Below are 11,867 nucleotides of genomic sequence, written 5' to 3' on the forward strand. Positions count from 1 at the left end.
AACACAAGCCTAAGAAATATTTGCTCCATATCCAATCATCTGAATCAAAAGGAGAATGACTACCTATTTTACCCAACATACAAGCCACCTTATGAACAGTTTTCAAAACTGGCCCATAAAGTAGGTCATGAATAACAATCAGTCTGAAGAAAGACTGGAGGTCCCTGCGCTCTTGAAGATACACAGAAACACACTTACTGTAGGCTTTTGTAAAATAAAACGTTTGTGATGGCAATTGAACGACAAACTTCTTTTCAGACATAAAGACTTAGTCAATAGGAATAGACTGCAATACTTTGATTACTTGTTAGCACTTGCATGGTTTCAGAATGCATATATAATTACACTGACTGTACGGAAATTATTCAGTATTTATTTTGCTATTAGCGCCAAGGCCGCAGTTGTATGAGGCGTTACACAAGCACGTAAGCGTATGAATCCCTTGCTCAAAAGAGCTTGCACACCGCCTGTTTGTTAACAGTCACTGTATCTCAACCCTTCCATCTGCGACAACATCCTCTCACTGGGCAGACCTGCCTGGTTTGATCACATATTCATCAGTCTGTGGAGTTGATACAGAAGTGGTATCAAACCCAGGCCTGATGTCTATGGTCACGGTTGGAGTACAAGACTCACATCACCGGGCTCACACTTCAGTTCCACCTGAGGTTACTTAAAACGTGTCTTAAATTCCACTTCCCACTTGACAGATAGTCCTTTTCAGAGTTCTTTTTAAACTGACGGCTTGTAGTAAGGGAGAGAAGAGAGTTCCTTACCTCTTGTGCAGTCAGGGCATGCTCCCCGGCTAAAAGCAGCATACTTAGGCCTCCCATTTGTGTAGGATCTGTTAAAAGAGTAAAAGCAAGTCTGAAGTTTATTCATTTGCTTGTTTAAGGAGCCTGCCATTTGCAGTGTTAAACCCCCAGAAGACTACTTGTCACAGACACTCTGAGCGAGCTGCCATAAAAGGCAGTTCAAGAGAATCACAAATAACCATTTCTGTACCCTCTGGGAGAGGCTCTCAAAGCTGTTTGAAGGATTTAATTGGATTTGTGTGCTTAACACCTCATTGCGTGGATTTACAATTTTACCGCCAAAGGTTATATGCACTACGGAGCTGGCTATCTTTAAAACAGGCAAGCGTAATGATCTCATACATCTCGTACACAGATACACACAAAGACACACTAATATCCCACTTGTTTATAACTCAGTGGATGCTCCTACCAAGAGAGCAGTTTTCTTCCTTAGCCACTGAACGAGTAAAGGGATGGAACAAAATGACACGATCAAGCTCTGAAGCAAAATTCAGCTTTAACAGAGAGCTGCATTTAGTGGTGAAAAGTGCCAGCCTGACAGCACTGAAGCATGAAGTGCTCAATCCTCCACGCCAGAACAGCACAGGCACCAGCCAGCCAAGCTGGTGACTGCCTACTTGTTGCTCCACCGCTACAACATTTAATTGAGGAAAGCAAAATGGAGATATAAATGTTCTTTCTTTGAGTGCTTGGTTCTGACAGTTTCTAGCCTCCAGGTTCCAAGCACCTCACAAGTTCTGAAAAAAAATGGCAGCAAAAAGTAAAAGCTATCAACACTGCCACTCCATTACTCACGGAGTGGCTTTGCCACTCAAAACAGTGGTTGCTCTTCATCATTATGAAGACAAGTTGTCTGATTTGGGGGGAGTGCCTTGGAAGTAATGCAGGATCTCAATTTAACAAAGAGATACACAGAGAGAGGAAAACAGCCTGTGGTCCAAATGTCTCGCACAACAGCCACAGTATGAGAGAAAGAAAAAAAAAAAGCATTATCTTTGCTGTATTCCTGAAAACACCAAGTTATCTTTTGGTAATTAACCTCCACAGGTCTTAGTAAGTGTGCACTCACGTCTTCCAATTTCCTTTTGCTAAACTACACAAAAAACAATTTCTCCAACAATAAATTACACGTGCTTGGGGCCATTCTTTGGAACGGCGGCTAACTGGCACAATTACCCTCGTCTGCTTGGTTAAATTGCCTCTAACACAATAGCTGCATCCAAAATGCCCACTGGGAATTTCTGTGGCCCATTACAACTCAAGAGCCAAGCCTAGGTGTTTTTTGGAGAGAATCAATTGACGTGTTACCATACCTGCAAACCTCCCAGCGGTTTTGCACTACAGACAATCAAGCTCCAGTTCACAGGAACACTCACTGGTACTGTTTAATTCAATACTACAGATGCTGCCAAAGCTCCTCCCTTGGACAGCATCTCATACTGACATTCACAGGAAAAAAGTTTGTTAATACTCTTAAAATAGCAGTTAAAAAAAAAAAAAGATAGATTGCATAGGAAAACAGTGTGAATAAACCCAAGCTCATCCACTATCCCAAGGATAGAAGAGTGGTCACTATAGCCTAGATAGTACTTGCTTCAAACCCCGTGATGTTCAACTGAAATTACTTTTTTTCCTTTAATGTAATGAACAGATAGAATTGTTTTTGTTGTTTTGTTTTTAAGCATTTTACTTCAAAATAGAAATAAAAAAAGGAATAGAATATATTAAGTTTCTGCAGAGACAAGGCACGATCAGAAGCGCAGAGTCTAGTAGCAAGGAGTGGCTGAAGAAACGGAGACAGAAATGGGAAGGGTCAGCAAATGCTTAAGCACAATTCATAAGTGAAGAAATCCTGTCAATATAGCACCTGTTACCATCAATATACTTGATCAAGCAACAGTTCTGTCCCTTAAACAAGAGGAAATCAGAGCAATTAAAAACTGAAAACTAAACATGCATCTCAAAAGACACTGACTGAAGAGTCAGTAATTTTGAAGGAGAGACTGGAAGAGATCTCCAGGTACACCACAAATTTACTGAGCTCCACATTAAACAGTTACGGGCTGGCTGGCTGCTTTTTATTTCTTTATTCACATTGGAATACCAACGCAGAACCCAAGTCCTCTAACTATTACGAGTTTTCTTTCAGTTTTCAGCCTACGTTTACTGAGGGCTAGGTAAAGGTACACTTTTTTTCTTGGTGTCCATATCGTAAAATTTAAATAACTTTTCTCTAAATTTCCATCTGCTGTATCTACAGGAGCCAGTCACCCTGTGCTTCCTCCACTTGCTTTACTAGCTTAAACAAATCAAGATGTCCTGACTTCATCACGTGTTCATCTCCCACAGTCACTGTGCTCCCTACAGCTCTCCTCTCCAGTTACACCAGGTGGAGTTCATCTTTCTTGCACATGAGTGGTCAGCAGGGTAACCACGTCAGATGAGCTCTCACCTGTACTCTCTTGAACACTATTAATTCTTCTCTACAGCTCCTGAAAATACTCTGCCTGACACACTGCAGCACAGCACTTTCTTCTGCCCACATCACACCGATGGCTCACAGCTCCTCTCTTGAGATTCACTTTCGTTGCCTTAGGTCTTCCTCCTCCTCAGTTTTCGCCAACTGGAGAACACCTAGCTTATGGCTCTAAAGTTCTTCCCTCACTTCTAAATATTTTCTTGGCTGAACAGGTGGTCTCAGTTTTCTGCCTTTCAAATAAACAGCTTATAACAAAATGACAAGAATAGGCTTTTACTTTACCTTTTTTTTCCTCCTCCAAGTAAGCAAATACTTACACTGTTTATTTAAAAATAAAAATTAAAAGGATGAAAAAAAATGACAGCTCAGTGGAAAGTTAATTTTGTGCTTGAGCAAGTTGAATACTTATGCTGCAGCTGTAGCAGAGAGCTAGCACTTAAAAATCTTTCCACTATGGTTTCAAATTACAAAATAAGCTTATATAAGGGAAGACAAAATGTATATACACAAACACTGCCACATGCTTATAGAACCTTCTCAGCGCAATAATGTTTCTCTTATGGCACTAAGAACTTACTGGTATGAAAAAATAAGGATTAAGTGCTATTTTATAGTCCTCTACAGTTAAATCAACAGGAATGAGAAAACAGCACACACATCTGACTTATAGAATGGGAGGTGATTGGTGGCTTTCTCAACAGCTTTCAGCAGTGATTAACCTTGCACCATCTCACTATTTGGGAACGACATACGTTGTTAGTACTAGCATGGTTAGAAACTCAGCAGGCTGGCTTGTTCAACATGGCAAGTTTTCAATCTGAGGAAAGGAAGAATGGAGGAAGAAAAAAAGCTAGCAAGCAGCAGTTTCAGTTAACTTTCACCTGGGTTCAGAACTACGTTGCTTTCTACAGAACAAATTTTGCATCTCTATCAGGACACTGGCTATTCTAGGGAATGTCCTCTTCTGACACAGGACTACAGAAGTATCAGAAATCCTGAGCTTTTCCACAGGAAAGCTGTTGCCCAGTTGGCTCTGTAGTTGTGACAGTAGATGCTGCAATAAACACATTCACCTGAGAACAGCTGTTCTTTGCCTGATGCCCTAGAACAGATCACAAGGGGGGCACGAAAAACATCCTCAACTACAGCTTGCAGGCTGGATGAGCAAGGACACCGCTAGCAATGCTGCAGGTCAGGAGCCCAGTGATGGTGCCACACCTCAGGCTCTTCAGACAACAACAGGTCAACACAAGAAGCATAGAAGAAGCAGGATGGTTGCTGTTGGAATGCCAAAAATAGGAGAAATGGCCTGGGATGGGGGAGGACTTAAAAAGGAAAGGAAGATTTTATGCTTAATATATAATGTTTTCCAAAATGAAATGTGAAATGTAAAAATAAATCAAAAAGGATTTACAGCTACCAACAAGTAAAACAGGTTTCCTGGAACAACTGTGGATTGCCATATAATCCTTGTCCTAATGATGCTATCTGCCTTGAAGATGCAAGACAGCAGCATTTCAAAGATAAAGGTGTTTCTATGGTTGTTCACCTACATTTTAGTTCATCAGCCAGTACACATCCTGGATTTTAAAAGAGGTTGTGCTGGGCAGAACAGTCAGATTTGAATTAAGCTATCACATGAAGCAGAGGGGAGAAGAACCCAAAAAATATGAACTGGTCATGAACTGGTATATGACTGACAACATCGTAATCCATTTGGTACGACAAACCTGTTGTGATTTAGATGCTGCTAACATCTCTGTCAGGAGCTCCCATTATTTTATGGGTGCTGTTACACTTGTGAAATAGCCAGACTTCACTGGCATGAGGACTGGAGCAAGACCCCTATGAGTTACTATACTCATGGATTCAGTCTGCAGTTAAAAAAATAAAATAAAATCAGTTTAGCACAAAACAGAGCCTTCTTCAGAAGTGAATGGATCCGCAGGTAAAACAATGGATTAGATTAATTTCTAATCAATTCCTAAGTCTTCTGCTCTGACAGTTGTTGATTAAAGATCTCTCTTAACAGGAGCTTTACAGCTGGACAGCCCAGCAGGAGAAGTGGGGGACGGCAGCCAGGCAAGACCAAGACCTACTGCTTGTTCTTCCTGTTAAGTCAGTAATTTTTTAAGGAGCATAAAGCATAAGCATTACTCCCCTGATAGCCAAACCAGAAAGGGATGAAGAGGCTTGTGGGTTTTAGAACTGGTCTCCCACATATCACTACTATGTTGCATGAAAAAGTATTTTGAATTACATTTCACAGTTCCTTTGTAGCCAGGAGGAATTCCATTACAGGAATTTTCATACCATTATGAAACTGGCAAAAAAAGTGTAAAAGCCTGTTTATCCCTTTTTATCCTTTTTTCACTTGTTCCATAAAACTATTTTCCACTCTCTAGATCAAGATATCTCTAAGCAGAAAAATCCTATCTGTCACACGATTGTCATAAACTAGGCAGAATACAACAAAGTTTGAAATACATCAACTTTAATAAAATTAGAAACCTTAAAAAGCCAAAAAAAGGTGTACGTGCGTGGAATTATTTTCCACCTTGACTCTTAGGTTCTTAAGCTGCCAGTATTTAAGAACATTAATATCTCTGTATTTCAAGGTCATGATTGCAACAGTTCTGCTACTTGTGGATATCAGCAAGAGATTATCTGCCTTTCACCAGTTCAGGTTCTCCACCTACACCGATTAAAGTTTTTTATTATTATTATTTAAAAAGATTATGTACTCCTCCCCCCATGATATGATGGGAAAAGGCAAATTTTAAGTAAAACTGAATTACACTTTTCTTGCTTTAAATATAAAAAGCCTTAGTTTCACAGGTACATTCATCCACAAGAATTATTAACACCTCCAACTTCAGACACCAATAAATTATGCTGGTAAACAGCAAGTTATTAAACACAGTACTAGCCTCCATGAAAGAAAGAAAGAAAGAAAAAAAACATACTATCAGCACTATCCTTCTATGACTAGGAAATTAGAATCTCTAGTTCCAACAGTAAATAAGCCTGAGCTAAAAACAAATCAAATCTAAATGGCCACATCTTAGAAGCTGCCACATATCTGGACTTGATTCTAAAACAGCAAATATGTAGTATAGAAAATGGTACAAAATTGTTATGCAGAGGCTTAAATATAGTCTAGGCAACTTAATTTGGGGACATGAAATGTATTTGCAGGTCTTGCAGACCAATCTCAACCTCTCATCCTCAAACAAAGCAAGGATGCAACTTGTGAGAAACTTCACAAGACTGAAATCTCACCTGCCATCCCGAAGTTGAGCTGTGGCATTTCTTCACTTTTTGTCACTTTCCTCGGGCTTGGCAAATCTTTTGCAGAGTCTGAAGGGAAGGCCCACAGTTTCTTCCTGTTTGTAACAGTGGAAGTCTGTGTTTTCACAGGTTTGTTTGTTGTGGGGCACCACTTGTACCCTGGATTTGCCTTCATAAATGCATCCTTGTACTGGAAAAGAAAAGGAAAATTACCAGTTGTAACATTATACTATCTACAGGGCAACAGGGTGCACTTTTTATAAGAGGATTTAATACAGTAAATAATCCTTAAATGTCTTGATTATTTTTTAACAGTTTAGTCATGTGCTTAAGAGTCTGACCACCAACACAATCTAACAAGAAGAAATATTCAAATAAGTAAAGCTGAGTTGTACTTAAAAAAAAAAAAAAAAAAGGTAGGTTTCTCTTTTCTCTCCCGAGGGTTTACTACACATATCAGGCTGAAGTTGTGATCCTGCAAACTGCTCCCCAGCATTTACATGCTCACTGCTTGGGAAACAGGGAAGACAGCCATCTGAACTCTTTCTCAGGTAGTCTTTGCTTTCTAGTTTGGATGAAATGAAAACATTCATTTGGCAATAAATGCAGCATAATGCCCCTTACTTTGCACTTGTTCTGTAACACTTCAATATTTTAGAATATTTGAGTTATGCTCTTTCCCAGACCAGGCACATCCCTCTGAAAATACGCCGCTACCTACTTTTCTCTTTTTCAGTAGCTTCTGATACATCACCCGAGCTTTCCTTCCAAAACCATGCTGCACGGCTGCAATAAAATGAACTGGGACCACTGAAAATTTTCTTTGGCCTTGAGCACATATCTTCGTTGTTTGCTCTACTCTTGGTATGAGGCAGCAAAACAATCTAAGCTAGACTACACAGAGGGGGAAAAAGGATCTGGATCCTACACAGTTCGGTTGGAATAAAGGCACTTGGAGCATCTACTTTCAAAACGTGGCGGTGATGTTTCCCAAGTACCTTGCTGCCTAGGCAAAAAAAAAAAAAAAAAAGAAAAAAAAAAAGATCTTTGACCATTAACAGCAATAAAAAGAATGCATTTCAGTATTTCAAACTTGTTGCTATGCAAGGTAGAGAAGGGACGAATGAGAGGGTCATGCCGAGCATTCCAGCTGCAAATGTTTGTCTAACAACTGATAGGCACTTGGAGCGCTCACTGGTGTGGGAGGCAGGCTGCCAAGTCAGCACCAGAGCTCACCGCAGGGAGAAGGAGCTCAGCACCTCCTAAGTCATTATTAGGTGGGTCTCGCTGGCGGCAAGTGAGCGAGAGAGCAGTTTTGTCCTGAACTACATGGCACGGCAGCTGCAGAGAGTTTCTTCTGCAATCACGTGTGCTCCCACCTGCCCAGCTGTCCTCGCTCTCAATGTTGCCACGGAAAATCCCCTATGTTTCATGCACATGCATGCCATAGGAACACACAGAGGGAGGAAAACAAAAAATCCCTTGGGTATCAAACACAGAGGAGCACTCTGAGAACCCTGTCCCTCTAACAGAGTCACTGCTGTGCTCTCCCAGATCAATAAATGCCATGCCTTGTGGCAGGATCTTCGTTACATGCACATCTCTCCTACTTTCACTTCCATCTTAATCTGTCAGCCGGCACTTTCTTCCCCCCGACTGTAGCAAGGATACAAACAATTCACTTTACAAGCAGCACGGCGCCGTGTGAACCTGCTGTGGGAAGTCCTGTATTTATAGAAATGGCCATAAATAATAAAAATCTGCAGGGACTGCTGACCCACATACACCCAGTATTTTCTGGAGAGGGCAAGTGGATTAAATCTGCGAATGAAGGACTGCGACACTCTCATCTCGCCCCTTTTCCCTTCTCCTCAGTTTGGTTTGGGAGTTCATTTCGCCAGTGAATGCAGACCACAAAAATAGCCTCACAGAGGGGAGGGGAGGGGAGGGGATAAGGGAAGAGGCGGAAAGGAAACACACAAAGAGCGATCTTTGCCTTCCATTGTTAAAGCACCAGCCCACTCATGAATCATGTTTCCAGCCTGCTGAGTTAAAAGCACAGAACCTCTAGCGATGAAGTACGTAAGCCCTTCATATCGGTGTTGCTGCTCTGAATAATTGAATGATTCTGCGGATTAATTTGACAATCCAACAGGCTGCCCATCAAATGAGAGCCATAATGCATGCCATTTGCCAGACGAGGCAGCGATAAGCTTTTAATCAGTTTCCAACAAGACAAATTCAAGTGACGTGGTGTATTAATGGATTTTTTCCTCTGCAGAGCCAAAAAGTTAACGTTAACTGCACTCTCCAAAGAGGAGGGAGCCAATTCAGGCAGGACAACTCATCGGCTCCTTTCAGAAATTCAACAAGCAAGATAAAATGAAAGAAAATGTATATAAAAAGTTAAACAACCACCAAGAAGCAGTTTTATAAAATGCATATAGGGGCCTGATCCAAATCTCCGAAAGACTTTCAGCATTGATTTTCATGACAATTACACCGAGGCCTAAAACGAAGTGATGGATTCTGCTTGGCAGGTCATGAGAAGATAACTTAAATGAGCTACACGGTAACAAGAAACAGCCAAAGGCAATAGAGGAGCTTACTCTTTTCCTCCATTCAACCAACTGTACAGTAAACCAATATAACACAGCAGCCTAAGGAAGCCTCTGAAGTCCCTTTAAAAAAAAAAAAAAAAAGTTATATTCTTATCCCAGAAGGTAAAGGCACTACCTTCATTCCCACGCAGAGCGGCATGCCAGTACCTTCAGGACTGCCCTGCGGGGTCATGTCCTGAAATTCCAGGTAACACAAAAAAAGCACAGGATATGTTTGTGGATCGGTCTGATGCATCATTTCTGCTTTGTGAAAACCTGGGGAAGGATGCAATATGTGCTGGGATGGGTGCCGCTTCAGACCTAAGGTCAGAAAAGGTGCTGTGTTTAAATGCAAGCTCCTTTCATCACCAAGTAAAAAGATGTGCTTCCTCCAGCATCATGGAAACAGAAGCACACCAAGCGGACTCAAGCTACACAAGAACAGTGATTGTTTCACTGCATATTATCCATGCCAGCTGAAAGCTTCCAGCCCCCAAACAGGGCAGAAGCCCTGTAAGAGTTAACAGAGCACAGCCCCCCTATTAAACACAGTAACCAGAAAGGATGCAGCTTATTTACAAGCAGTCAGAATTCGTTTTCCTCTCAGTGAAGTGAAATGCTAACACACGGCAGGAACACTTGTGGTTCTACTTGGAGTATTTATCAACTACTGGGCTTATATCCCACATAATAAAACTTTCAAAGTTAAGTTGATCTATGAAGTCTGCAGGATACAAATGGAAAGCCTGCTCCTTAAAGGAAACACCGGCAGAAACCGACACTGAGCTTTGCAGGCACAGTATGAAGCCTCTAGGGCAGGTGTTGCTCCAAGAGACCATTAACCACAAGACTGAAAATAGAAGGAGCATGGGGCCAGTTCTTCTAAGAAATTAAGGCACCCCAAGGTGCAGACAGGTACATAAAGGGATTTTCCAAAATTGCCAGAATGAAGCATAGACCTCATCATCCTCTCAGCTGGAATCAGGGATAGGTATCTAACCCACTAGGAAACTTCTCATAATTCCACTTGACAAAGTACTGGGGTGCCTCGCTTGCTATCTTTAAAAATCCTAGGTCTTACCTACTGCTAGACACGCGTAACAAAATGTACCAACGCCTGCTGAGATAGTACCACTTGCTGATACTACGCAGGTAAGAAACTGAAAGTTGCTCACTTGATGCCTGATCTGAGTTAACTGGTTTTGTAAACTCTGTCTCCGAGTAGTAAAACCATTCTCAAGACCGTAACCCAACAGAGCTTGTAGCCACTGCAATTATGGACCGTTTCTGTCAAGCCCACTTGTATCTCTGGAAGGGCGACGGGATGCTCAGGGTACACAGGACGTGCTGGGGGTGAGGGAGAGGTAGTAGACATGACACAGGGGTCCTGTGGGAGATAGCTGTAGGCTATGCAGTGAACACTGGCAGTCCAAGAGCAATGAAAAGCTGCATTTAGGTAAGGGGAACTCATCCTTTGCATTTTAAACCTTGGCAAACTTTTATATATACTTGTGTGTATACACACGCGCACACACACACACACACACTCTCCTATACATATAAGTCCTTAAACAGGAGTGAACCAGCACAATGGTAACTGTATGTTGTTCCAAAGGCATTCACCTCCTCGACCTTTAAATGAGCTCTCCTTAGGAAAATGCAAAACATCGATAAATGGTTCTAACTAGAGCTAACATTAGCATCCTTTTGACAGTCTCAACAGTAAACCTAACTATAAAACTATAAACCTGAACAGTTTTTTTTTTATACTTAACCTATAGTTAGGTATAAACCTAACTATAAAAGCGAGTGCTAAAACACGCAACTGCTCCACACACAGAACAGGCCTGTTTGTGAAGAAGGCCCAAATACGTTCAGTGGCACATTACAGCTGCTAATTATTGTTGTAACATACAACCATTTAAAGAATAAAAATTATACATTATCTCTCTGCTACACATTCTTGGAACTAGTGGTAATGATCTAACTACTTAGATTTATTGTTTCTCTTTGACACTGAATATGCAATCTGTTCTTCATGCCAACAGAAACAAATAAATCACTACAGGAACAATGATTTCTACAACAGTATGATTAATAGTTTCAGATCTGTCACTTCATATAGAAGTTCTGCAATTATTTTCCTTCTTAATGAGTAAGTTTCCTTCAGCAAGACAAAAGGCTAAGAAATCAGTCACATCAGATTTATTTCTTCCAAAAATACTTTCTTCATTTTTGTCTTTATTTTCTTTGCATCTATACCAAACCTCCTAATTGCCCTTTCTCCCCACGTATCAGGAAGCATCACTGATTGTACGTGTGAATGCAGACCGTATCAGGAATGGCTGGACAAAGCTAAGGCTCAAATACTTCAATGCTGTGTCACAAATGGGACTTCAGAGGTACTACACACACTACTTTAAAAGGACCTGCCATGCAGAACACTTGGTTGTTCTTGCAAGCCTTTCCATGCTCATGCAAACTACTGACGTGGCTGGATCTTATATATATATTTTATCAGTAGCAGACAACTTCACATGACTATGGTTTTCCCAACTGTTTCACAGCTGTGTTTCTCGTAGTACACTAGCGTAACTTCACAAATGAGAGAGGTCCTTCCTTCTCACTGGCCCTCCATTATTTTTTCTAAGGCTGAATTCAACGGTTACCCACAATCTA

At 41.1% G+C, this 11,867-nt stretch overlaps 1 protein-coding gene across 46 annotated transcripts in view; it reads right to left on the reverse strand.

Moving 5' to 3' along the window:
* The window catches only part of BBX (BBX high mobility group box domain containing), a 138,438-nt gene that overhangs the window by 47,789 nt on the left and 78,782 nt on the right, over positions 1-11,867 (reverse strand). For 45 of the 46 annotated variants that reach the window (XM_080576500.1, XM_080576478.1, XM_080576498.1 and 42 more), the window contains 2 exons: positions 6,580-6,778; positions 777-844 (listed from right to left, as the gene is read on the reverse strand). In XM_080576500.1, the coding sequence (XP_080432626.1) occupies positions 777-844; positions 6,580-6,778 (267 nt within the window). Of the gene's footprint in view, positions 1-776; positions 845-6,579; positions 6,779-7,309; positions 7,567-11,867 lie in introns of those variants that run through there. The other variant, XM_080576514.1, reaches the window with a different exon arrangement.

Source organism: Anser brachyrhynchus (genome assembly GCF_964034855.1).
Source record: "Anser brachyrhynchus genome assembly, chromosome: 1".
NCBI classification, from domain to species: Eukaryota; Metazoa; Chordata; class Aves; order Anseriformes; family Anatidae; genus Anser; species Anser brachyrhynchus.